The following is a 27705-nucleotide window of genomic DNA, read 5'->3' as shown; positions in this document are numbered from 1 at the left end:
GTCTTGGGAATGACATATACAAGTCCTGCACAGTGGTCAGAGGGATTTTAAGCCATTCTTCTTGCAGGATAGTGGCCAGGTCACTACGTGACACTGGTGGAGGAAAACGTTTCCTGACTCGCTCCTCCAAAACACCCCAAAGTGGCTCAATAATATTTAGATCTGGTGACTGTGCAGGCCATGGGAGATGTTCAACTTCACTTTCATGTTCATCAAACCAATCTTTCACCAGTCTTGCTGTGTGTATTGGTGCATTGTCATCCTGATACATGGCACCGCCTTCAGGATACAATGTTTGAACCACTGGATGCACATGGTCCTCAAGAATGGTTTGGTAGTCTTTGGCAGTGACGTGCCCATCTAGCACAAGTATTGGGCCAAGGGAATGCCATGATATGGCAGCCCAAACCATCACTGATCCACCCCCATGCTTCACTTTGGGCATGCAACAGTCTGGGCGGTACGCTTCTTTGGGGCTTCTCCACACCGTAACTCTCCCGGATGTGGGGAAACAGTAAAGGTGGACTCATCAGAGAACAATACATGTTTCACATTGTCCACAGCCCAAGATTTGTGCTCCTTGCACCATTGAAACCGACGTTTGGCATTGGCATGAGTGACCAGAGGTTTGGCTATAGCAGCCCGGCCGTGTATATTGACCCTGTGGAGCTCCCGACGGACAGTTCTGGTGGAAACAGGAGAGTTGAGGTGCACATTTAATTCTGCCGGGATTTGGGCAGCCGTGGTTTTATGTTTTTTGGATATAATCCGGGTTAGCACCCGAACATCCCTTTCAGACAGCTTCCTCTTGCGTCCACAGTTAATCCTGTTGGATGTGGTTCGTCCTTCTTGGTGGTATGCTGACATTACCCTGGATACCGTGGCTCTTGATACATCACAAAGACTTGCTGTCTTGGTCACAGATGTGCCAGCAAGACGTGCACCAACAATTTGTCCTCTTTTGAACTCTGGTATGTCACCCATAATGTTGTGTGCATTTCAATATTTTGAGCAAAACTGTGCTCTTACCCTGCTAATTGAACCTTCACACTCTGCTCTTACTGGTGCAATGTGCAATCAATGAAGACTGGCTACCAGGCTGGTCCAATTTAGCCATGAAACCTCCCACACTAAAATGACAGATGTTTCAGTTTCCTTGTCCAACCCCTGTATATATATACAGAACAGAACAAAAGTTTGGAAACACCTTCTCATTCAAAGAGTTGTCTTTATTTTCATGACTATGAATATTGTAGCTTCACACTGAAGGCATCAAAACTATGAATTAACACATGTGGAATTATATACTGAACAAATATCTTATATTCTAGGTTCTTCAAAGTAGCCACCTTTTGCTTTGATTACTGCTCCGCACATTCTTGGCATTCTGTTGATGAGCTTCAAGAGGTAGTCAGCTGAAATGGTTTTCCAACAGTCTTGAAGGAGTTCCCAGAGATCCTTAGCACTTGTTGGCCCTTTTGCCTTCACTCTGCGGTCCAGCTCACCCCAAACCATCTCGATTGGATTCAGGTCCAGTGACTGTGGAGGCCAGGTCATCTGGCGCAGCACCCCATCACTCTCCTTCTTGGTCAAATAGCTCTTACAGAGCCTGGAGGTGTGTTTGGGGTCATTGTCCTGTTGAAAAATAAATGATGGTCCAATTAAACGCAAACCGGATGGAATAGCATGCCGCTGCAAGATGCTGTGGTAGCCATGCTGGTTCAGTATGACTTCAATTTTGAATAAATCCCCAACAGTGTCACCAGCAAAGCACCCCCACACCATCACACCTCCTCCTCCATGCTTCAAGGTGGGAACCAGGCACGTAGAGTCCATCCGTTCACCTCTTCTGCGCCGCACAACGACACGGTGGTTGGAACCAAAGATCTCAAACTTGGACTCATCAGACCAAAGCACAGATTTCCACTGGTCTAATGTCCATTCCTTGTGTTCTTTAGCCCAAACAAGTCTCTTCTGCTTGTTGTCTGTCCTCAGCAGTGGTTTCCTACCAGCTATTTCACCATGAAGGCCTGATTCACACAGTCTCCTCTTAACAGTTGTTCTAGAGATGTGTCTGCTGCTAGAACTCTGTGTGGCATTGACGTGTTCTCTAATCTGAGCTGCTGTTAACCTGCGATTTCTGAGGCAGGTGACTCGGATGAACTTATCGTCCGCAGCAGAGGTGACTCTTGGTCTTCCTTTCCTGCGGCGGTCCTCACGTGAGCCAGTTTCTTTGTAGCGCTTGATGGTTTTTGCGACTGCACTTGGGGACACTTTCAAAGTTTTCCCAATTGTTCGGACTGACTCACCTTCATTTCTTAAAGTAATGATGGCCACTCGTTTTTCTTTACTTAGCTGCTTTTTTCTTGCCATAATACAAATTCTAACAGTCTATTCAGTAGGACTATCAGCTGTGTACTGTATCCACCTCCTGCACAATACAACTGATGGTCCCAACCCCATTTATAAGGCTTGAAATCCCACTTATTAAACCTGACAGGGCACACCTGTGAGGTGAAAACCATTTTAGGTGACTATCTCTTGAAGCTCATCAACAGAATGCCAAGAGTGTGCGGAGCAGTAATCAAAGCAAAAGGTGGCTACTTTGAAGAACCTAGAATATAAGACATATTTTCAGTTATTTCACACTTTTTTGTTCAGTATATAATTCCACATGTGTTAATTCATAGTTTTGATGCCTTCAGTGTGAAGCTACACTATTCATAGTCATGAAAATAAAGACAACTCTTTGAATAAGAAGGTGTGTCCAAACGTTTGGTCTGTACCGTATATATGTATATTTATATATAGTCAGTCAGTCATTTTCTACGGCTTATTCCATAGTGGGTCACAGTTGAGCTGGTGCCTATCTCCAAAGGACCTTCTTCGCGAAAGTATTCGGCCCCCTTGAACCTTTCAACCTCTTGCCACATTTAAGGCTTCAAACATAAAGATATATAATTTAAATTTTTTGTGAAGAATCAACAACAAGTGGGACACAATCGTAAAGCGGAATGAAATTTATTGGATGTGTCAAACTTGTTTAACAAATAAAAAACTGAAAAGTGGGGCGTGCAATATTATTCGGCCCCCTTGCGTTAATACTTTGTAGCGCCACCCTTTGCTGCAATTACAGCTGCAAGTCGCTTGGGGTATGTCCCGTCAGTTTTGCACAACGAGACACTGAAATTCTTGCCCATTCTTCCTTGCAAAACAGCTCGAGCTCAGTGAGGTTGGATGGAGAGCGTTCGTGAACAGCAGTCTTAAGCTCTTTCCACAGATTCTCAATTGGATTCAGATCTGGACTTTGACTTGGCCATTCCAACACCTGGATACGTTTATTTGTGAACCATTCCATTGTAGATTTGGCTTTATGTTTTGGATCATTGTCTTGTTAGAAGATAAATCTCCGTCCCAGTCTCAGGTCTCTTGCAGACTCCAACAGGTTTTCTTCCAGAATGGTCCTGTATTTGGCCCCATCCATCTTCCCATCAATTTTGACCTGCTTCCCTGTCCCTCCTGACGAAAAGTAGGCCCAAACCATGATGCTGCCACCACCATGTTTGATAGTGGGGATGGTGTGTTCAGGGTGATGAGCTGTGTTGCTTTTACACCAAACATATCGTTTTGCATTGTAGCCAAATAGTTCGATTTTGGTTTCATCTGACCAGAGCACCTTCTTCCACGTGTTTGGTGTGTCTCCCAGGTGGTTTGTGGCAAACTTTAAACGAGGCTTTTTATGGATATCTCTGAGAAATGGCTTTCTTCTTGCCACTCTTCCATAAAGGCCAGATTTGTGCAGTGTACGACTGATTGTTGTCCTATGGACAGACTCTCCCACCTCAGCTGTAGATCTCTGCAGTTCATCCAGAGTGATCATGGACCTCTTGGCTGCATCTCTGATCAGTCTTCTCTTTGTTCGAGATGAAAGTTTAGAGGGACGGCCGGGTCTTGGTAGATTTGCAGTGGTCTGATACTCCTTCCATTTCAATATGATTGCTTGCACAGTGCTCCTTGGGATGTTTAAAGCTTTGGAAATATTTTTGTATCCAAATCCGGCTTTAAAACTTCTCCACAACAGTATCTCGGACCTGCCTGGTGTGTTCCTTGGTCTTTATGATGCTCTCTGCGCTTTGAACAGAACCCTGAGACTATCACAGAGCAGGTGCATTTATACGGAGACTTGATTACACACAGGTGGATTCTATTTATCATCATCAGTCATTTGGGACAACATTGGATCATTCAGAGATCCTCACTGAACTTCTGGAGTGAGTTTGCTGCACTGAAAGTAAAGGGGCCAAATAATATTGCATGTCCCACTTTTCAGTTTTTTATTTGTCAAAAAAGATTGACACATCCAATAAATTTCATTCCACTTCGCAATTGTGTCCCACTTGTTGTTGATTCTTCACAAACAATTTGAATTTTATATCTTTATGTTTGAAGCCTGAAACGTGGGAAAAGGTTGAAAACTTCAAGGGGGCCGAATACTTTCGCTAGGCACTGTATATATATATATATATATATATATATATATATATGTATCTTCAATCTTTCTTTCAGCAAGCAAAATGCTCTCAGAAGTCAGAACAGTCACAGATAAGAGCTCTGATTGAACAGGAAGCATTTCTCGTCTTTCTGCAGAATGTCTGCTCACTGAGATTAGAGGAACTGATTTGACCTGAGAAAATGTCCCTGAACACTACTGAATTCGCCCAGCTGCTGCCACCATCTGTCCATTCATCAGTGTAGATGAGTGAGCCAGATCCTAAAGTCACCATGTTTCTCAGACTGCAGCTTAACTTCGTTCATGTTCTCATGTTGAAATACAATCCTGCTATTCATACTGGTTGGTTATTTTTCTTTCAACAACTAATCTTCTATAAAATGAGTTGTGTTGTTTTAGCTCGGAAATTTCCCTTAGTTATTTTATTCTTTACTGCTGTAGTGAATATTTGTATGTCCTACAGCTTTCCAAATGATTTTTTATCCAGTTTTTCTCTTATTTTTCTCAAATGACATTTACCAGTCTTTATGCTAATGTACATGCTCAAGGTTCAGCTTGTTTTCTACAGAAGCAGGGTTAAAAAAGGTGAAATAACAGCTGGCCATTTGTGTGAAAAAAACATGTAAAACAAAGCCCCTGTGCAACAAGTTACATAATTCCTTTCAACACAGTTTCAGTCATTACACTTATAGTGTTTTATGCCTTTTTGAACAGATGTTGTGAGGGGTTGGGGGGTTTGCACATGAAATCCAACTCAAGTAAACCACGAGGGATCTAAACATTGACTCAGCAATAATTACAAATGTTATGTAATTTTCTTAAGGCTACAGGATCACATTTTTGACATTTTGTCACATTATAGCTACAAACCCCATTGTCTTCTAGTAATCTGAAAAGTGCAGATTATTTATATTCAGCACATCTTAATCAATACTATGTAGATCCACCTTTTATTGCAATTACAGCTGCAAATCTTTTGAAGTATGACTTTCAGATTTGCATATCTGGAGAGTGAAATTTCACAAATTCTTAGAAAAATAGATCAACCTTAGTAAGACTGAGATATTTTGTGGAAACCAAGTTTCAGATTCTCAGTTTGGATTTAGGTCTGGACTTTGAGTCTTTCTAACCCATGAATACGATACTATCTGCCATTCCATTGTAGCTCTCGTTTTATTTTTATGGTCGATGTCCTTCTGTAACCTCTGCTCTAGTTTCGGATCTTTTGCAGCCTTCCACATGTTTTCCCTCCCTGATTGCCCTATATTTAGCTCCATCCATCTTCCCATCAACTCTGACCAGATTGTTTGTCCTTGCAAAAGAAAGGCATCCCCGATAATGGGAAAGTATAATATACGGCTATTATTTGTGAGTCTTTCCTAACAAAAGATAAAAACAAAACAGATGAAACAAAATAAGTTGTTTCATTGTGGCCTGTTATGCACCAAGGATTTTATGGAGCTTCACACAGACTTGTGATTGGTATCAAAGAGGACAGCTTTGATCCTGATAGACTCTGGAAGATGTAAGAAAGAAACAAGCAAGTAGTGTCAAAGATCCCAAGACTCTTCCCCTTCTGTTTTGCGATACTTAAGGAGTATATCTGAGTGAGACAATCTCAGAGCACATGTTCATACTGCCACACTTGTGTGTTTCCCTGTATACAGGTTAATAAACGGCTCATCAAAGGTTTGCTAATTCAGTTTGGTTATTTAATACTCATTTGCCGGAACATCCCCGAAGCATGATGCTTCCACCACCAAGGTTCACCCACTAATTGTCATGATTCTCCTGTGTTAGGTGTTTAGAGTTTCATGTCTGTTTCTCTGCACTTCTCTGTTCTGTTGCTGTTATTCTAGTAATTCTTATTAGATTAAGTTCATGGTACATTCTGGCATTTTGATATTTATGTTACTCCTCTGTTTCCACTCATCTGTGTTAATTTGCCTCCCCCCTTCAGTTCCTCTGCATTCTCCCTGCCACCAGCTACTCCACATTTCTTCTGATTAGCCCTCCTAGTTTATTGATCATTTTTCCACCCTTTCTCTGTATTTAAACTTTCTGGTTTTCATTGCTCGCCGCTGAATCCCTCTGTTTGGCCCGGCGAAGAGGACGCTGGCATCATCTACCCACCTCGCTACGGAACCTCTGCTAGACGCCTCGCAATTTCTCCACTCGGACCAGCACGGGTCCAGACCTCAGCCACCGCTCCAGTCTCCATCCTCGCTCTCAGCAACTCCCATATCCTCCACTTCCCGCCGAAGGCGATGCAGTCAACGAGGCGCTCCAGTCCCCGTTCCTGAAGGCTTGGCTGATGACTTCATATGTTCTCCAGAGGGTCATGCTAAAACCTATGTTCCAATTCCAAACGGGCGGACTGTCACCTCCTCCCTGTTGCCAGAGTGTCCGTTCGATGTCTTCACTCCTGCCCCGAGATCTCGGACCTCGCCCCAGGCTTCCGGCCAGATCCTTGTCAAAAGCTCCTCCTTTACGTTCCGGAGCCCAGGATTCCCACCGCTTTCCACCGCTCCTTCAGTGCCCAACAGTGCTCAACTACAGATAGGAGTTTTTCTACTTCCTCTGTCCAGAGTGCAGCTGCACATGCTGTTTTTTAGAAAATAACTTAATCTGAATTTTTGCTGACAAACATTTTTCTTAAACTCAGAGATGTTTACTATGAGGCAGATAAATATGCTTGTTTTGTCATCTACATAAATGACCTTTTTTAAACGTTACATTCTCATCAAACTGTTCCACTCCTGAGGTTCCATTGTCTTTATTCTTATATTTCAAAAAAAGAAAGTGGTATAAGTTGATTTTCCTAAATCTTAGTCAAATGCTAAAATTCTAAAACACATTTATTTTATTAAGCCAAGAGCTTTCGAAACACTTTATTAAAATTTTTCCTTCTTTTATGAACCTGTTCTCTTTTATCGCCATCTTTTCAGCCCTTTATTCCACTTCTGAAGAAATTTGGTCTACCAAAAATAATAAAAGAAACATTTTTCAACCCAGTCTTTTGTTCTGCACTGAGCATGTGAGACATTAGTGCAGTTCTTACTATTAAACAATTTGAGAGGAAAGGGTGTTAAGTTGTGATGTTTAAAATAGAGCATAGAGCCTCATCCTGGACCTTATCAGTACTAATCAGTACTTATCAGTACAGTTATTAATAACTGTATACATATGGTATGTGTGTCTCACCTTCAGTGAAACTGTATCCTTGTTTAATTAGTTTAGTTTATATAATATAACATGTGTAATTCAGAAAAATAAAAGTTAATTAATGGTCTACCTGTGATTAATTGCTATGATTTATTTCTTAATTATCCTGCATCTTTAAAGCCAGAGCTGTATGTTTGGAATCAGCACAGAAGATATGAAAAGAGAATAGGGAGGCTTACTTTTGACCTTTCTACTTCGTCTTACTGGAACCAGGAGATATTTTCCTGGTTTATTGAGCAACACTTTTTTCTGTCTACATGTAGAACTAGACTATAAGACTGGCTGCTGTAATGAGATCAATGTGTTGATCTGAAGGACCTTTTAATGTGTTCAGCTATGTTAGGATGAAATGCTTTTATTTTAACTGAAGTAAAGGACCAGATATTTTCACATTATGATGCAAATCCGGCTAGAAGCTCACAGAGAAGGTTGCTACTGTTTTCTATCACAGCCAGATCATTTAACTTCACCTGTAGCTCAAGTGAAAGTCCCTCATCATGATCCTGATGATGCTCATTAGAGTGAACCTCCACCTCATGTCTTGCTGGGTGAATCAGTGATTAGCTGTAACTTACAATTAGCCCATTCAGCATTCAGGTTTTACCGCTATGTTCGTCTGGGTTATACCGCTCGGCATCCACCTGTTCCTGAACACACACCCACCGGGCTCCCACTCTCCGGTTGGCTTCACGGCTGCTCTGAAATGAGCCCTGTTCGAGGCGCTCAATGTAACTTTTCAGGTAATGAAGCAGGCAGGTCGACCTGGAGTGAATTGTTGTTCTGGACTTCTCCAGAATGGAGTCCGTCTCTGGCTGTGCGCGTAGTTGCTCATTCATGGTGCTGCAAGTGCGCAAATAGCTATTTTTTGTCTTCTCCTTTTAACTCATTGTCAGTTTAGGTGGAGCAAGACATGATTATATGGAACACAATTGAAAAAATCTGATTGTTTTTAAATAAAAATGTGAAGTCCAATACCATTCTGTGGCTGCATCTTTTTAATACTTCTAAATTTCTTTTATCAAGAAGTCCGGGGCTATTCAGAAAACATCCGAGGCTTCCGCCCCAGAAGCCCAGGTCTGATTACGCACCTGGTTACACGTCTCCAGAATGCAGCTGGGCACGCTCATAACCTCAACCTTCTACTGCCCAGCTGTCAACAAAAAGTAGCAGCAGCAGTCCCAGCTGATCCAAGCCTCTCGTCCTTGTCTGCTGTTACAGTTCCCACGTCCTCAGAAGCAGTAGCTCTCACTGCAGTAACTCTACCCCTAGCTGCTGCTCTAAGGTCTGCTATTTTTGCTGCAGAGACTCACCTGGTGCAGCTGTCATCACGCCCCAATCTTTATCATCTACACTTCTGACTCAGTCATCTTCATCGCCATCCTCATCCCAAGCTCAGTCATTTTCAGCATCATCATCTACATTCCTGGCTCTGTCATCTGCATAATAATTATCGCCTCACATTCCTGTTCCTGAGGTCTGTGAGGGGTTCGAGAACGAACCGAGTTTTTTGCGGTGCCCAGGTTTAACCAGAGTTCACACTTTGAAACCTCTTTTCTTTGTAGTAACACATGTCACCGTTTTGAAATCACGTTCGGGAAATAGAACGGGCTCCGAACCATGTTGGTGAAAAAGGGGTATACGTCTCCTGCCCGACCTCCACACAGGGTCCTTCGTAGTCAACCTACAGACAAGGTTCCTTTTGGGTTCTCCATGCACCGCCACCAACCTCCCACGTTCCTGCGTCTCTGCTGCAGGCAGCCTCCAAGGCTCCTGTGCCTCAGATTTTCAGAGTTCAGGTGCCCACTTGAACTCTGTGTCTCCTCAGAATGACCTCCAGATCACCTACCTGAACTGAAGTGATTTAAGGTAATAGCCTTTTATTTCCTAAATAGGTGCAATTGCTGCTTCAATTTGTCAATGTAAAGAATAAAGGGGCTAACTGAGCTGACTTTCAGTTGACCATTAACTAGGAATAAATGATGGCTAATCTGAGTTTAGTAACAAATTTTCAAAGAACAGGTGTTACATAGACTAACAAGTCTAACTCTGCACACTGTATCTCCACCACTTCAATTAGCTGGAGCAACGTGTGTGTATGTTATGTACAGATTTGCAGCTGAATGTAGATTGATATTCACAAATCTACAGAATCAGCGACCGTATTCTTTCTCACCTACTAGTGGTATTTTATTTTCATTCATTGCTGCCAGTGTTCATTCTAAACCTGCTACAGATACTAAACTGCCAGTGAACTCAGCTTGAGAGACAAAATAGGTGTGCATCAATAATAGTTGTTCTGAGTAGAAGAGGTTGATATTAACGACATTTATTGAGGTATAGTGGTCTGATCAATATTAAGTACACATGAGGATTGGCTTGGCCAGAATGAACAAGAAAACTGTCGTAATTTTGATAACTTAAGACCCCTGCTGAACCAAATCTGAAGAGTCATAAACCACCATGCATCCAAGGTTAGGATACATTTCAGCTCTCCACAGTGCAGCATTGGGGATCTTTGTTTCGTTGTTTGGATTTAGATCTGTCTTTAATCATACATGGCTGATACTAAAAGCCAAACTATCTCCAGCTGTATCAGGGAGTCAAATTCAGACTTTCTACAAACAAAAAGAAAACAGAAAAAAATAGAAAAGAAAACAAGCTTACTTTGAGTTCGTCTTGTAGCTTGCTGAACCGGACCGTCCCATTCAGAATTCTGCCGACAAATCCCTGCTTTTCTTGCTGAAGCCCAGATGCCTAGGGAGGCAGACAGGGAAGATGGGGGGTTACTGAGCTAAGAAAGGAAGGGAAGGACACAGATTTAGGTGCGGGACATGAAGGTAAGGGGAAGAAATTGAAATAAAATGAGGCAAAAGGTTGCCAGTTTTCAATGGTGAAAACACAATGATATTAAAACACCACCTTTGGAGGTTTCCCCCTTTTATTGCTTTTATAGAAGAAATCATTCAACATAATGTGGCTTTTTAGACAACAATTAGCGAAAATCCTCTTTAATATCAAAATGAAGACAGATTTTTACAAATTAACGTTTATTAATAAAAAAAATAGAAAGGCAAAAAATAGCTGCATTCAAGTCAGTATTTAAGAAACCCACCTTTGGCAGCAAGTACAGCAATGAGTCTGTGGGGGTATGATGCTTAGGGATCAGATGTGAAGAGCTTTTTCTTTAAGTCCAGCTACAATTTCCCAACAGGAATGACATCTAGGCTTTGACTTCGGCAATCCAGAACATTCACCTTGTTGTCTTTGAACCATGTTTGTGTTGACTTTGCAGTAAGGTGAGGGTTGTGGTCTAGCTGGAAAATTTCATCCCAAATTGTAGTAGTCTGAAAGATTGAATCAGATTATCCTCCATGACTTGGAGATATCTTTCTATATTCATCTTCTCCTAAATGTTCTAAAGGCCTCCCCAGAGCATAATGCTGCCAACACCATGCTTCATGGTGGAGACAGTGATTTTCTGGTGATGTGCGATGTTTGCCAAACATAACATGTACCGTAGTCTAATGAGCAAAAAGCTGATGGTTTTTCTCGTTGGACTAAATAACCTTTTTCTGGACGTTTCCCACATGTCTTTGGGTGAACTCCAGGCAAGATTTCATGGGCATTTTTCGCAACTCTCACATACAGCTTCTACTAGCAGGTACTGTGCATAGTCTCGCCCATTTTAACCACTAAGGCTTTTAACGCCTTCAGAGTGGTTGTAGGTGTCTTGGTGGCCTCCCTCAACAGTCCTCTTCTTGCCCAATCACAGTTTGCGAGCACAGCCGGCTCATGGCAGATTTAGACCAATGCCCCACTCATGCCATTTCTTAATGATGGCTATAGCTGAACTCCATGGGAGGTCCAGTAAGTTGTACATTTTTTGTAGCCACCTCCTGACTTTTTTCATTTACCTTTTCTCTGAGTTACTTGGAGTGTTCTTTTGTCTTCATGTTAGGAGGAACAGAGATGAAGCATTGACTGGACCTCTCAGACACAGGAGCTTTTATGCTAAAATCAACGGGCACACATCAGCTGCAGTCAGGTAATCGCCATTTCACACAGTGACACGGCTGGCAACAACTAACTGCAGCCCTGTTGAATGGGGTCACTCAATTAAAAGGGGGTGAATATTTGTGCCATCATTCACCTTACCTAACATGTTTTATTATTAACTGACATTAGTTTGTAAAAATCAGTTTTCACTTTGACAATAAAAAACAATTTTTTTAACATCCTTTTAAAAAATTTCAAATCAGATTAACCATGATTTCCTTTCTAAAATAAATGAAAGAGTGAAAAATCCAACAGGGGTGGATACTTTCAATCTGCAGCAAAGTCAAACTAATCTAAAGACACACACTAAATAAAAAACTGTAAAATGTCACATTCTTCCTGGTGGTCTCCTTAGAAAAAGAACATAAGTGGAAGGTTGTGAGCGAGCCAGATTTTTATCTGACCAATCAATATACTGAAATTAATGAAGAGTCGTTTTGGCTAATCCCTTAAACTAAAATTAAAACGTTCAAAAATACTAACAGCATCCTCACCAGCAGCAGCAGCAGCACACACACACAAATGTACAAAACACAAAACTGAGGTCAACTTGTCCTCACAAAGAAAATCCAATGTTTGTTAGCTTTAGACCTCTAATATGGTGTCAGACTGACATTGTAAAGGCGCTTGCTTCAAAAAGTCAAATTAAACCTTTGCTGAGAGATGTATCTGTTCTGTGAGCATTGAGCATTATATGGTATTCCTTTCATTTTATCTGCAGTGCAACTTATTTATGACTAAACAAGGGAGCTATATTATCTGTCTTAATATTAATTGTTTATACATATTTTCATATTAGTGTCTTTTTTTTATTAGTAATTAGAAATAGAAGAGAGAGAAGAGGAAGACATCGAGCAAATGGCCCAAGACCAGGAATCCATCCCAGGACTATAGCCTCTGACTGTGGTTTCAAAATGCCTAGTTATTAAATTAGCGCTTTAATTTCTTTCTTAAAGGCTGTACATCACTAATGGTGCCCCAGGCCAGGAATCGAACTCAGGACAGTAGCCTAACCTCTGCATATAGTCTGCGTGCTCTACCACTGGGCCACTTGGTGCCCCACGACTTTAATTTTGAATCATATTTGTTTATTTTTTATTATGTATTTATTCGGTCTCAGACTGGTGACGAGGTGAGAGGACAAACATCTCATCATTTGATCATACTGTCAATGTCGCCAGCATTTTTCAATCAATAGGGTTTACTTTATTTCTGCCTTTTACGCACCAATCAGACTGGGGATGAGGTATGTTCAGAAATATACATGATATGTAGAGGATGTGAATCCATATTTCCACTAAACTGCAGAGAATATAATGTGCTAAGCATATGCAAAGCTCTGTACATCCACTGAATTTGCTCTTTAACCAGTTATTTACTCTGCTCCAGCCAGTAGAGATAGGGGAAGGAGCAAAATATAAAAATGAAAACATCTGAAATATGAAGGATTCTTTCTTTGATTTGAGTGCATGACTTAGGGGAGAATAAAGTGAAAGGATGCTGGTTTAGCTGCTAGTAAGACATCTTGATTATAACTACATCTGGATCTGTATGGTTGGATGAACCTCAGCATGAAAGCAAGACACAACATTCCAGTTTCCAATAAATCATGATAGAGATTGCTGTACATAAACACCTTTATAAAAGCTACCAATACTTTGTAAAATTATTTAAAAAAAAGAAAGAGCTCGATCTCAGAGTCAACAGGCCATGTTACAATAAGTTTGACTTGGTTGGAACAGATACCAGGAAATATTCTCTTCCTCCTACAAAGAATATGACAGCATGACTTAGTTCTGCAAAAAATGAACTGAATGAAGCACAGGACTTCTGGAATAATATCCTTTGGACAGATGAGAGCAAAAACGTTGGCCAAATCTGGGTAAAACCAAACAGCGTATCAGTACATACATGTTATACAAGCTTTCAAGCATGGTGGTGGAGGCATGATGATTTGGGCTTGTGTAGCAGCTAACAAATATTATCTAATAAATGTAACAGATATTTACTTTAATAACTATTCAAATTATCCCAATAAAAGGCAGAACGTAAAGGACTCCTTTTGTGTTTTGTTACCTTTTTACATATTTTTTATCAAATACAGAATTAAATGCAGATATACCTAATATCTCACAGGGGAAAAAAGCTAATTGTTGCCACCATTAAAATACCAACATACAAAGTGAAATGAAAAACTGTGCTTTTTACTATTATTTAAACAGTTACTTTGTCTACTTGTCTTGAGAATGCTGTAGACTCACTGATATATATCCTGCATTGCTTGTGTACGTTTTAGTTAACTACAAAGCAGATCCACGGATTATAACCGCATATGCTATACGAGTGGAATGTGGTTGGGTTTAATCTTATCAGATGGTCCAGAGATTTTCTAGGAACATCTGCCTATATTATCTGTAAGATCTCTAAGATGTACTTATCCATGAATCCCAGAGTTGGCATGAAGAATATATGTATTTTACACACAGTAGGAGGAAAGCTGCCTGTTTGATAAACAACTGATGCTCCACATTGGACAAAAAAACTGTTTTTTTCTTCTGTCTATATAAATTGGCTGTCATCATCCAGATGCTGCACACCTGCTGTTTTTTTATTCATTAGCTCCTCAAGACACGAGGCCCAACTTTATCTGACGTGTTAAATCGCCTGCTGCAACACAACACATATCTGTCTGTCATTCTGTGCTGCGACTTCCTGCTCAGTCTTTCCTATTTTGACAATCCCCTCTGCCTGCACACCCGAGATAATCATTTCAGACCACAATATAAACTATTCTGAGCTGACCTGATGAATGTTGGTAAGCGTTTCAACTCCACTGCATGCTAAACTGGCTTTAGTCAAAAAAGCAAAAAGGGAAATCAAGCACACTTCATATTTCAAATAATGTCCTGATTCTGCTTCATGTAAGAGATAAATTGTGTCAGTGTTTGCATGTGATCAGCATAACGTGTGGAACAAAGTCTCCAAAAGAACAGCAGTAACACTGGTAGTACCATGTGTAGTAGAAGGTCTCTTTCCCTGGAAATGTGATCTGCCACAGAAATAACAGCTTCCAGGTAATGACGGGCCTTCTCCTCCTTCAGCAAATTCTCTTCCTTTTGTCTCTTGAGTGTACTTATCCTCCTCTCAGCCTTCCTAATGGATTGACAGAAAAGACTGTGTAAGTTAACAAGTGAAAGAATTAAAAAAAACAAGAAAACTACGTGGTGCAAGAGAAAATGCAGAGATAAGATAGAACAATGGAAATATGTAGCAGGGTTCAGGAAAAAGAACTGGGCAGAGAGAGAGAGAGGAGGTGAGAACAGAAGAGAGACAAGGAATTAACTCGATATCCATCTGGACAAGGACATGAAACAATCCTTGACTAATCCAACACCCTCTAACAGTCTTCACACCTCAGAATGAAAAACTCCACATTAATCTCAGAGCAAGCCTGCTGGGAACAGAGCATGCTTCCAGAGCGAAGGAGGTTTTAGAACAGCTCAAGTCACTGATAAAAATAAAACAATCATCATCTACATTTACCAAGACAACCTCAGTAGCATCTGTATATTAATTAGAGATGCAGAGGGAGATCGGCTGGACGGAAACTACATTTAAAGTCAAATTCAATAAATTAGAATATTACTGATTATTGATTTCAATACCTCACTTCACTAAGTGAAACACATTTAGATTATTTACTCACAGACTGATGTTTGTAAGCCCTTATTTCTGCTCGTTATGATGATTGCCTGTTTATAATTTAATGAAAACAGAAATGGGGCTTAATGAAAAGTATGTTTAATACCTGCCTAAAGCCGGTTATTTTCAAAGGGTACTTTTAATCTGACAAACCAGCCTCATCAGAACGCTGAATATGAATGAACACTCTTTTTCCTCTCACTGAACATGACCTTTGTAATCCCGACCGGGTCACACTGAGAACAACACTCTTGGTGTGGGAGTTGGTACTGAGTGAAGAGGACAGTTATTTTCTGTATAAATTAGGTCTTTAAAGATGTTGTAGTTAGAAGAAGCGTAAATGCTATACGAAGCATCTGGAAAGGAAAATGTATTTTAGATGGAGGCATGTCAGCTATTTATTCAGGCTGCCAAAACAGAGAAGTAGACACCAAGCTTCATGTTGGATTAAGAAATGTTGGCCGCCATTTTCAAATCTATTAGTTAGGCTTCAGGTCTGCTGACTCTATAAGGCCAACAAATAGAGACTGATGTTTAAAGTTTGTAAATCCACTTCTGCTAATCACTAATACAAGATGTTAAAGACAGTTTAAAGTACCAGGTCTGTTAATGCTGTTGTTTAAAAGAAAACTTGTGAAATCTTGTTTAACTGCATAGCGGTGTAACACTGATTGCTCTGTCTCTCACATACAAATGTAATGCCTCCTCTCATCCTTATATGAAAATGCAATGATCCGTTACAACAGAAAGGCTTCTAAAGACTCCTGCATGCAGTAAATGAATAATCACCCAGAATGTGCTTTAACTCATTTAGATGGCTTTTATTATTTATTTATAAATACCTCTGTCACATAACCCGAAGGACTATAACTTTTATTACACTTACTACTTTCAACGTTCATTTTTTAAGAACTTTTAAAAATACTTTTTATATATTTTTATTAAATTAACTCTTTATGCAATTTTTTATATATTCAACAATTTATTACTATATTTGCAGATTTTGATTGATGAAAAAGAGATGGTTCTATAACTTTGGTCTGTTTTTTCAGAAATAACTTTCAATTTATCCAGTAAACGGAAAAAATCATAATTTGGTATTTATAATTTGCACTGGTTCAAATGAGCCTTATTAGGACAGAGCTTTTCTGGAATTGGTGCCTGTCTGATATAAATCAAGTAAAAGATTAAAGAGGTGAGCTGATCTCCATCCATTAGAGCAAAACAAGTAAAAACATGCTTTTGTAAACAGTGAGGGAGTGGTTTGTTGGCAAACAAACAAAACTTTCATTCTACATTTTATGAATGCTAGTTAGTTGCTGCTAAGCTATCAGAGTTGTCAGTTTTAATGATACGGAGAAGTAAGAAAGTCACTGGGAAATAAAAATTATTTTGTCTTTTAGTAAGGAGACACATTGGGCTCATTTTTGTTTCCACAATGTTCCACAGAACAGAGCTGGGCGGGACGTTCAGTGTTTCCATTAAGGTCCAACATCATCGAGCAGCATCCACAGTCACTGAATAACTGAGGTATTAAAAACAGAAGATCTCTATCCTTCCGCTGGGTTTTCGAATATTTTCATGTCGAAATCCTATACTTTTCCAGAGTTTGATGTCTGGAGTTCTCTGACCATGTTCTGCTGATTTTTAAAGCGCAAATACAAAAGTTAACTATGCATTTATAGCTGACTTATCTTCTTAACAAACGTGTATTCTTGTCCACGAAGAACTAGTACTGGGGTGTTTTTTTTCCCTGCTGGACAGAAACAGATTCTGGAATGTATTCCTCTTATTTACAATTCAGGAGTCAGACGATCCGAAGAAGCAGCACATTTATTACCTGTTTGCTTGTTTGCAGTTTTCCAGCTCAGTCTTCACTGTCTTCACATCAGCAGTCAGTCTGGCTTTGTCCAAAGCCAGACTCCTGTTCTCCTCTTGTAGACCGGACATTTTAAGAAGCAGCTGCTCCTTTTCGCTCTTATTTCTGCTCTCCTGCTCTTCCAGCTGTCTGAGAGACAGGAGCAGATTTTATATAAAACGTTTCTCATGGCACAACTCATGGTAAACCAATTTCAAGGAAAATGTTTCCAGGTTTTTCAAGATATTCCAGTGGCTGCTCTCCTTGTTTGGATGTTGGCTATATAAGATGTTTTTTGTTGACAGGCAACAATAAGCTACGATCAAGGGCAGAACCTACAGATGCTCATCAAAGCTTTAGTAATCCTTCTATTTGTTTGAGAGCACTAATTGTTTTGGTGAATTTGCAGAAGTGCAGCTTTTCTCTTGAACTTTGCTGGTTTCATGTTAAATAATTCATGCTCTTGCTGATCTCTGTGGCAATTAAAAATGTAATGTTTTAGATGCTTCCAATCTTATCGCGTTTTTCTGCATCAAATCAAATAGAGTGAAACATTAAAATGAACAAAACTGTCCATTGTTAGAAAAAAAACGTGTTGCTAGAAAGGTTCTCAGTCAGAAGTGTGGAACAGAGCTGTTTCACTGATTAGTTTATGATTTAAAGGTGGTAATATGAACCAAAGCAGAGACTGTAGAGGTACCTTGTGAGTTTCCCTGCAATGCTGCAGTGCTCATCCCAGGTGACGACATCCTTCAGGCGAGCCTGCTGAAGCTGAACCTCCTTCATTTGTTTCTGTAACTCCCGTCTGCTTTCTTCCAGATCCTCCTGCAAACGCTCCTTCTCTTCCTCCAACATCATGAGCTGCTTAGACATTTTTGATACTACAGAGAGAAGCAGAAGAAGGAAAACATAAAGCAGAGCAAGAAAACTGCTACCCCAAAAGCTTGTTCAGTTTGGACTTTTTACTCAACTTTTACCTTGTGTGGTTTAAGAAAAATGTGTTTAAATTTTTTTCAGGCCTCATTCACAGTACCTTCAGACTGGTGTCTGCTGTGACTGGCCTTGGCCTTTTCATACTGAGCCTCCAGCTGATCAATCAGAACCTGGTTCTCCTGCAAAACCACAAATGCCTGCTGCTGAATCAGCTGGCTGCAGAGAGAGAGAGAGAGAGAGGCGGGGGGTTCTTTAGAGACACAACTGGCTTTGAACGTATACAGTCCCTTGCTGAGGTATTTCTACCCCTTAAAATTTCAAGTCTTCATACAGATAGCTGGATTTCTGGGCTTTGACTGGGTCATTCTAATCTATGAAAATGCTTTTATCTAGGTCATTCCATTGTAGCTCTGATTGTATGTTTAGGGTTGTTGTCCTGCTGGGAGGTGAACCTCTATCCCAGTCTCAACTCATTTTTCCAGGTTTTCTTCCAGGTTTGCTCTATTTGTAGCTCCATTAATCTTCCCCTCGACTCTGTCCAGGTCCATGTCCCTACTGAAAAAAGCATCCCCACAGCATGCTGCTGCCAGCACAATGTGTCACTTTGGAAACCATGTCTTCAGGGTTATGTGTCAAAAAGCTTTGATTTGCTTTCAGTTGACCAGATGACCTTCTTCCATATGCTTGCTGCTCACCAACATGGCTTGTGGTAAACTTTAAATGGGACTTCAATGGGCTTTCTTTAAAGAATAGATTTCTTCTTCTATACATTTTTGTGGAATACTTGACTAATAGTTGTCCTGGCAAACTATTTCCCAACCTGAGCTGCAGATCTCCGTAGCTCACCCAGAGTTACCATGGACCTTCTGGTTGAAATACTCTCTTGCCCCACCTGTCAGTTTTGGTGAACCACCATGTCTTAGTAGGTTTCTTGCACCATACTTTTTCCATTTTTCAGGTGATGAACTGAACAGCCTGGGATGTTGTTTTATAACCTAAAGCTGCCCCTGCTTTAAACTTTTCCACAGCTTTATCCCGGCTCTGTCTGCTGTCTTCCTTGTTCTTCATCAACCTGTTCGTCCACTAATGTTCTCTAACAAACCTCTGAGGTCACCACAGGACAGTGCTATTTATCTTAGTACACATAGCTAGACTCTATTATCTAGGTAGGTGGCTCCTGAAGGAAGTAATTTGTACTTGATTTTACTACTACATCTGTATTTTAAATTTTCTTTGTGAAAAACATTAAAGTTTGAGGTTGTTAGGAAACAAAATGTAAAAATATTCAAGATAAATGAATATTTTTGCAAGACAATGCACCACCACCAGTCTAGAGTAAATAACTTCATCATCTTTTTTTTTCACAGCTATTGGTTTTTATGCAAACTGGTTAATAGAAGCAGCTCCCAGCCACAGCAGCTGCTTTAATAATCTATTTGATATCTGTTGTTTAGTTTACATGTCGGCCTCATTGTTCTGACGATCATCATGACAAATATGACAAATATGAATCCAGTGATGTATTGTTAATAAACTAATGTGCAAAACAGCCTAAATGTGAATGTATGCTAAAGTATAGTGAGGGATTTGTATCAAAGCATAGATGAAAATGCAAAAGTTTTGCAACTTCTCGTGCTGACCTTACAGACTCTGTACACACACATGGACAGCATGTTTCTGCTTACCAGTCCTTCTGGCTGACCACGCCCATCTTGGTAATTTTATCATGGAGCCTCTCATTTTCTTTCATCACTTCATCTACCTGAGCTCGCAGCTTGGTCACCTCCTCCTGCAACAGATAAACACACAAAAGAAACATTTGTTTCTGGGAGGAAATTTTAAACTTCATGTTGATGATGAATGTGCTGTACATAAAGTTCTGACCAGCACTGTAAGTAAAGTGAAGACTCTGAAACTTTTTATATATGTATAGTTAACATGTAAGTGAGAACAAAACACACAAAGTGCATGTGAGCTCTAACAAAAATGATTTTACCTCCGTGGTTTGCAGAAGTGCTTCCTTCTCATTCATATTGTCTTCATAGGCCAGAAGCAAAGGGCATAAGTACTTCATGTCAAGCTACAAATAGATGAAACAAAAATAAGCCTATACAAAATGTCCCATATAAGATTTATGTCACACAGAAAAAATGCTTTTGTCCTCCCTGTCTCAGCAAGCTGATAATAACAGGAGCAACATTTTTACATTTTCCTCAGCATTATCAGTTGTGCCTCAAGAGAATCATAAAAATGTTTAGCATTCATACAGACATATGCGTATGTATTCATGTAAATAATAAACATTGCCAACGTTGCCAATAAAACTAGCTATAAAGAGAAGTTCACCAATAAGCAGCTAGAGGGTTCGTTGATCTGATGTTATACTTAGATACTAACCAGCCATGGAGGAGAACCTGTGCTTGGTATGCCTTTGATTTTGGAGCTCTAGATGAAATGCAGCAAAAGATAAATTATAGTCAGTGATTATTTTCTTGCAACCTTGACTAAAATATCTTATTCCACATGCAAAAGGTAAATAAATAAACCTTTGTTCAATGACTGCTGGTATAGCATGGATGGCCAGAAAGCTTTATATTGAGCTCATTAAAGAGTTCATGGTCCATGACAAATAAGATCTCTATGTAATAAAAACAGAGCACTTCAGGAACCAAGGTCAGAGAACACACATTTACAGAATCTTGTTCTTTTTCTGTCTGATGTGGTGGACACCCTGAACAAACCATCCCCACAGTTCTGGAACCTCTACAACTGACTGTGGAAAGAAGTATCCTGCATCAGATGAAACCCATAATGGCCGACTGTGAGCGTCCTTTTCCTAACACAGTAACAACACAATGTCTTCAGTCAGCGGGTTCTTCAGTTCGAGATTACTACAGGAAATCCAATCTGCCCACAGCTATCACCATCTACAACAACTCCTATTGTAGGGAAATAATAATGAAGCTCCTCCAACATCTGATTTCCTCTGAGGAGGAATTACAATGTTTTCAGCTGAACAGAATTGGGACGAACTGAACAAAATGTAATCAAATGTAATTAAATTAAATTGGACCGTAGCAACGTTAGGGCACTGCTGCCTTGTAACAAGACGGTCCCGGATCCAAATCCCGGCCTGAGGTCTTTCTGTATGGAGAATATGTTGGTTCTCTCTGGGTACCCCGGCTTCTTCTTACAGTCCAAAATAATGTATGTTATTTATTAATTACGTTAATTATGTAAGTTAATTGGTCTCTCTAAATAGTCCTTAGGACTAGGAGTGTGTGTGTTTGTGCATGGTTATTTGTCCTGTGTGTCTCGGTGTTGTGCTGGGATGGACTGGCAGCCTCTCTAGGGTGGATTCCAGCTCTCTCCCAAGAAGCGGGTTCAGATTATGGCTAGATGGATGAACTGAATTTAACTGAACTGAATCATGGTGGTGGCAGTATTATGCTGTGGGAATGCTTTTCTTCTGCACAGACAGGAAAGCTGGTCACAGAAGTTGGAGTTTGGATCTGGGAAAGACATAACACCCAATTTGAGCGTTCAGGTAGCCATAAAGACAATCAGTGGGATTTCCTACTTGATGTGGTGCTAACTGGTAATACAAGAGGATAATAATGTACATCTTTCTATTTTTTGGAATAAAAACACTTAAGGGACATGTTCACAAATATAAGGTGTATTGTACTGTGTGTACCACTGGTTTAACATGATACAAACCACCAGAAGTGTTAATAAATAGTTTATACCTGCAACTATAACATTTTATGTGAGCAAAGGCCATACTGGATACTGAATATCCAACTCCAAACTGTCCGGGCAGTAGTGGACGAAAACCTGTTCACAGGGTGCAAAAGACTTGAGACCAGGGCTGAGGTTCACAAACCAATAAACACACAGCCAGAGCCTTAAAGGAGCGGTAAGAACACTTTAGCAAAGTACTGAATACACAGGCATACACTATTTATTCGACATATTTTTTAAGTGCAAACCTCTGTTTTACTTTGGGTTTTTTCATAATGTTGTTACTCTGCCCTATTTTTTATTTTTTTATCTTTTCTTTTCACCTCCACTGTCACTAATGAGTCACTCACAGAGACCACTGCCACAGAGGAAGCAAACAGCCAGAGATGATCACAAGAAAACCCCTGATGTGAAGAAAAAAACAGCATGTGGTAGTCATGATTAGAAACACAGGTATGCTTTCATCTGCAGAGTGAAGTAAACAGCAGCACGGAAAGAATGGAACAAACAGTGATGGAAAGCTAGTTTACTTCAGCAAATCAAATGGAACCAGGTACAACAAGAAAGCCTTATTTCCCTCAGCAGGGCCGTGGATCAAAGGAGGATTGCTGGATATTAATCATACAAGCTTGATTAGAAAGGTGGCAGAATAAAATAATGACATAAATGTAGATGAAACACAACATATGATTCAATTACATGAGATTACAAAATCTCATGTAAGTGATTTCTGGAAGCATGCAGTTTCCCAGGAGAAAAGAGCTGGTTATACAAAGAGTCTGAATTTATAGAACAACAGTCTGGTGAATAGTTTGTGATTTTGACTGAACTGGTAAGTTCAAAGAGCTGTGGGTACACTGGTTGATTTTTCCTACCTCTTGTTCTGACAGTGGTCTGAACCGAGCTTGGTAGCAGCTCAGCTCTACATTCAGACGGTGAACGGTCAGTTTCAGGGCATCGTTTTCATCCACCAGCTCCTGCGCCTGCTGTCTCAGACTCTGTAGCTCTGCCTGGCTGCCTGCTATCATAGCATCACAGGTTTCATTAAAGTTTTGTTAGAATTAAACAATATTGGTACTCAGCATGACTCCCAGATTATTTATAAATCACAATAAAAACAAGTGGAAGGTGTTGATGAGAATTTCGGTGCCTTGGTATCAGGGATTCAGTTCCAAGGATTACTATCTTGAACCTGTTATAAAGGGATGTTCTTTGTCTAGTTAGAGGAGTTTTGGCTCTTGAACACATATCTGACTGCTATGCTCTCCCATGCGCATGGTCAATCAATAAAGATGACTTGAGTGACGATCTCTGATCTCTACACTTGGTAAATACGTATTTTTCCAAAACAACGGGTTCTTGGAAGACTTTTTCGCAACAATGATTTTATATTCCAGTTGGCCTTTATGTTTTCATACCTTGGGGTGTGATAAAAATGTTTAAACTTGTAAAACATATCTGAGGTTTCTGTGTATTGCCAAGTTCTTAATCCCTATAAAATTTGTTTCTTTTATCTTGTTCCCACTCTCTTTTTCATGCAGTTTCCTTGAGGCCAAGAAGTAAAACTCTTTTAATTACTAAATGCTGAGAACCTTGGCTTCACTTAAGTTTCGGACTTATTTTCCCGTTATAGTGTAACTCATTATTTTACTCGTCACATTTACCTGCAGAGGATCTCAGGTTTGAAGAAGCTTGGCTGTGACTGATCTCCCGCTCCAGGCGCTGCAGCCTCTTTTCCAGCTGATTTTCTTCATGGGTCGTCTTGGTTTTCTTCTGTTTCTGCAGCTCACTGTATAGTTTGTTAGGCTCTGGAGATGAGTGGATGGGCTGTTTTGGCATTTTAGCACTGCTGGGCCTGTTAGTGGTTGGGATGGGCGGTAGGGCTGAAATAAAAAAAGGTTTATACTTAACTAACAAGGACAAAGGTTTTAAACGTGAAATGTCTCCAGAATAACTGCAAAACTTGTCTTTACTATAGTAATTTACCAATTACCTCACTACTAAATAAACTGTATAAGAATACATCAGAATAGAAGACAACATGGTATGGATATAATAACAAAGGAGGAGAAAAGTTACAGTTTCAGTTTGGCTGACTGTGTCAGTCAGGTGCTGCAAGTGGGATCAAGCTGAGCAGATGCCCTCTAGTGGATAAAAAACCTAACACATGCTTGTTGGCAAATATTAAGAACTGCAGTTTTGCAAAAGTATTCATACCCCTTGTCATCCAAATTTTGTCCCGTTACAACCACAAACCTCTGTGTTTTTATTTGGATCTTATGCGATAGCTCAACACAAAACAGCACAAAATTGTTAAATGGTAAAACAATGATACATGGTTTATGAAAATACTTTCCAAATTAAAAATTTTAAACATGTGGTGTGCATTGTATTGAGTCTTCTTTTCTCTGGTAACCTTAAATAAAATCTAGAGCAACCACGTCCCTTCAAAACTCATCTAATTAGTGATTACAGTCCCTCTGTGTGTAGTTTAATCTCTTCATAAATGCAGCTGTTTTGTTTCTGGCCTCAGAGGTTTGCTAGAGAACATCTGTGAACAAAGAGCATCACAAAGACCAAGGAACATAGCAGACATGTGAGAAACAATGTTGTAGTCACGTTTAAAGCAAGGTTAGGTCACTCTGTCCTCTGGAAATGGAAGGAGTAAACATAACAGCAAACTAACTATATATTTGCAAATACGTCTTTGCTAATCTGACGGAGTTGAAGCTATTTTCCAAAGAAGAATGGGCAAAAATGCTAAAATACGCTTTATGATGTGCAAACTTAGTAGATATAGACTAAGAGACTAACAGCTGGGATTGTAGCAGAAGTTAGTTTTGCATAGTATTGATTCAGGAAGGGAACACTTCAGTAACACAATATAACTCCAGGTAAATCAAACTTCTGTGAAATCAAACTGTCCACTTAGGAAACAACACTGATTGACAATTAATTTCACATGTTGTTGTGCAAATGGAATAGACAACAGGAGGAAATCTTTGGTGATTAGCAAAAAACACTCAATAAAGGAGTGGTTCTGCAGGTGGGGACCACAGACCACTTCTCAGTACCTATGCTTTCTGGCTGATGTTTTGGTCACTTTTGAATGTTGGTGGTGCTTTCACACTCGTGGTAGCATGAGACGGACTCTACAACCCACACAAGTGGCTCAGGTAGTGCAGCTCATCCAGGATGGAACATCAATGTGAGCTGTGGCAAGAAGGTTTGTTGTGTCTGCCAGCGTAGTGTCCAGAACCTGGAGGCGCTACCAGGAGACGGGCCAGTACACCAGGAGACATGGAGGAGGTCGTAGGAGGGCAACAACCCAGCAGCAGGACCACTACCTCCACCTTTATGCAAGGAGGAGCAGGAGGAGCACTGCCAGAACCCTGCAAAATGACCTCCAGCAGGCCACAAATGTGCATGTGTCTGCACAAACAGTTAGAAACCGACTCCATGAGGATGGTATGAGGGCCCGACGTCCACAAATGGGGGTTGTGCTCACAGCCCAACACCGTACAGGACGCTTGGCATTTGCCAGAGAACACCAGGATTGGCAAATTCACCACTGGTGCCCTGTGGTCTTCACAGATGAAAGCAGGTTCACACTGAGCACATGTGACAGACGTGACAGAGTCTGGAGACACCATGGAGAGAGATCTGCTGCCTGCAACATCCTTCAGCATGACTGGTTTGGCTGAGGCTCAGTAATGGTGTGGGGTGTCATTTCTTTCCATGTGCTCACCAGAGGTAGCCTGACTGCCATTAGGTACCGAGATGAGATCCTCAGACCCCTTATGAGACCATATGCTGGTGCGGTCGGCCCTGGGTTCCTCCTAATGCAGGACAATGCTAGACCTCATGTGGCTGGAGTGTGTCAGCAGTTCAGCAGTTCCTGCAAGATGAAGACATTGAAGCTATGGACTGGTCCGCCCGTTTCCCAGACCTGAATCCGATTGAGCACATCTTGGACATCATGTCTCGCTCCATCCACCAACGTCACGTTGCACCACAGACTGTCCAGGAGTTGGTGGATGCTTTAGTCCAGGTCTGGGAGGAGATCCCTCAGGAAACCATCCACCGTCTCATCAGGAGCATGTCCAGGCGTTGTAGGGAGGTCATACAGACACATGGAGGCCACACACAATACTGAGACTCATTTTGACTTGTTTTAAGGACATTACATCAAAGTTGGATCAGCCTGTAGTGTTTTTCCACTTTAATTTTGTGTGTGACTCCAAATCCAGGCCTCCATTGGTTAATAAATTTGATTTCCATTGATGATTTTTGTGTGATTCTGTTGTCAGCACATTCAACTTTGTATAGAACAAAGTATTCAATGAGAAGATTTCATTCCTTCAGATCTAGGATGTGTTATTTGAGTGTTCCCTTTGTTTTTTTGAGCAGTGTAGATGCATACCACATTTTTCAGTCTGTTTATTGGAAAATGTTTGGAAAACCTTGCAGAATATTTCTTCTGCTTCACAGATACCACTTTGTGCTGGACTGTCAAAAAATTCAATCGAGGGTGTGAAAACATTGCTGTATACAGCTAACAAATGTTTGGCATGCAATACAAGTTTATGTTAGGTGATCTAAAACAGCCAGTTCTCCATATTCATTTACAGACAAATGAGTGTAAAATTACAAGCATAATGCTGAAAGTTCAGTTTTTGCTGTTGTTGAACTGCAGAGCAATGGGAAAACAGCCAAAAACCAACAAGTCTCACACCCTACACAAAAAAAGTTAAGAGAGCTAGCATATGTTAGATAACACATACCTCGCATGTCTTCCTTTTGATTTTCAGGGCTCTTTCTGAGAGGCTCTCTCTTCCCTGTGGTTTCAGGAGATGGGCCACTTGATTCCTCAGTGAGGTCTGGAAGTTAAAAGAAATGAGTTCTACAGCAGGAGAGGTACTGGGCTCTACCGTTATCATTCAACCCTACTCTATACTTTACTGTTAGATGAAAAACTGATCCATGTATGGATCACTTTACAGTACAGTAAGATATTGTAGTTCTTGGACATAGCTCAGGAGAAAGCAACTATACAGAAGCTTTTAATTTAGTTCTAAGACAAAATATCACCTGATGGCTATTAGCATGAATGAATGCTATAGATGGGCTTTTCCATCCCACTTTAGTAATGGAAAAATTGTTAATTGCATATTGAAAAATGTTAAATTAGTTTTCCAACTTTTTTTTTTAGAGGTGCACCAATCACTTAGCTGGAGATCGGATTTGACCAGCTTTCCCTTGAGCGTCTCTCAAGCTGGAGGTTAAATACTAAAAATATTAGATTTTTTCATTAAATGCATCAAAACTAAAAACTCCTACTATTTTCTGTCTTTAAAGCCATCAACCGACAGCATGTGCTTTGAAATCACTTAAAGGTTAAGGACATATGCTTTGAAATATCAACAGTTCAGACCTAAAGAAAAACAGAGCAAATTTCTGATCGGTGCAACTCCAGTTGTTTTGCATCATTAATTCATTCATTCTTCTTTATACTTTCCACTACTGGTGATTAGTGTTTCCATCACATTTGTGCTGCAATAATCCTATTGTGAATCATATGTGTCCTATTGAGTGTATGGAGACAACTATAATCAGTCCATCCGAGAGTAAAGTCAGTACCTGGAGATGGCACTCTTCTACCTGACATCTGAGCAGC

At 40.3% G+C, this 27705-nt stretch overlaps 1 protein-coding gene across 4 annotated transcripts in view; it reads right to left on the bottom strand.

The window, feature by feature from the left end:
- The window catches only part of cep89 (centrosomal protein 89), an 88425-nt gene that overhangs the window by 51654 nt on the left and 9066 nt on the right, over positions 1 to 27705 (bottom strand). For 2 of the 4 annotated variants that reach the window (XM_047364014.1, XM_047364017.1), the window contains 13 exons: positions 27669 to 27705; positions 26813 to 26908; positions 23693 to 23911; positions 22904 to 23049; positions 22379 to 22432; positions 20682 to 20729; positions 20281 to 20364; positions 19970 to 20073; positions 18385 to 18500; positions 18052 to 18232; positions 17334 to 17501; positions 14803 to 14944; positions 10400 to 10489 (listed from right to left, as the gene is read on the bottom strand). The exon at positions 27669 to 27705 is cut by the window's right edge and continues 15 nt beyond it. In XM_047364014.1, the coding sequence (XP_047219970.1) occupies positions 10400 to 10489; positions 14803 to 14944; positions 17334 to 17501; positions 18052 to 18232; positions 18385 to 18500; positions 19970 to 20073; positions 20281 to 20364; positions 20682 to 20729; positions 22379 to 22432; positions 22904 to 23049; positions 23693 to 23911; positions 26813 to 26908; positions 27669 to 27705 (1485 nt within the window). The remainder of the gene's footprint in view (positions 1 to 10399; positions 10490 to 14802; positions 14945 to 17333; positions 17502 to 18051; positions 18233 to 18384; positions 18501 to 19969; positions 20074 to 20280; positions 20365 to 20681; positions 20730 to 22378; positions 22433 to 22903; positions 23050 to 23692; positions 23912 to 26812; positions 26909 to 27668) is intronic. The other 2 variants (XM_047364015.1, XM_047364016.1) reach the window with 2 other exon arrangements.

The sequence above is a fragment of the Girardinichthys multiradiatus genome, chromosome 4 (assembly GCF_021462225.1).
Source record: "Girardinichthys multiradiatus isolate DD_20200921_A chromosome 4, DD_fGirMul_XY1, whole genome shotgun sequence".
Classification (NCBI taxonomy): Eukaryota; Metazoa; Chordata; class Actinopteri; order Cyprinodontiformes; family Goodeidae; genus Girardinichthys; species Girardinichthys multiradiatus.
The sequence above is the reverse complement of the archived record's forward strand: the minus strand, read 5'-3'. Positions and strand labels throughout refer to the sequence as shown.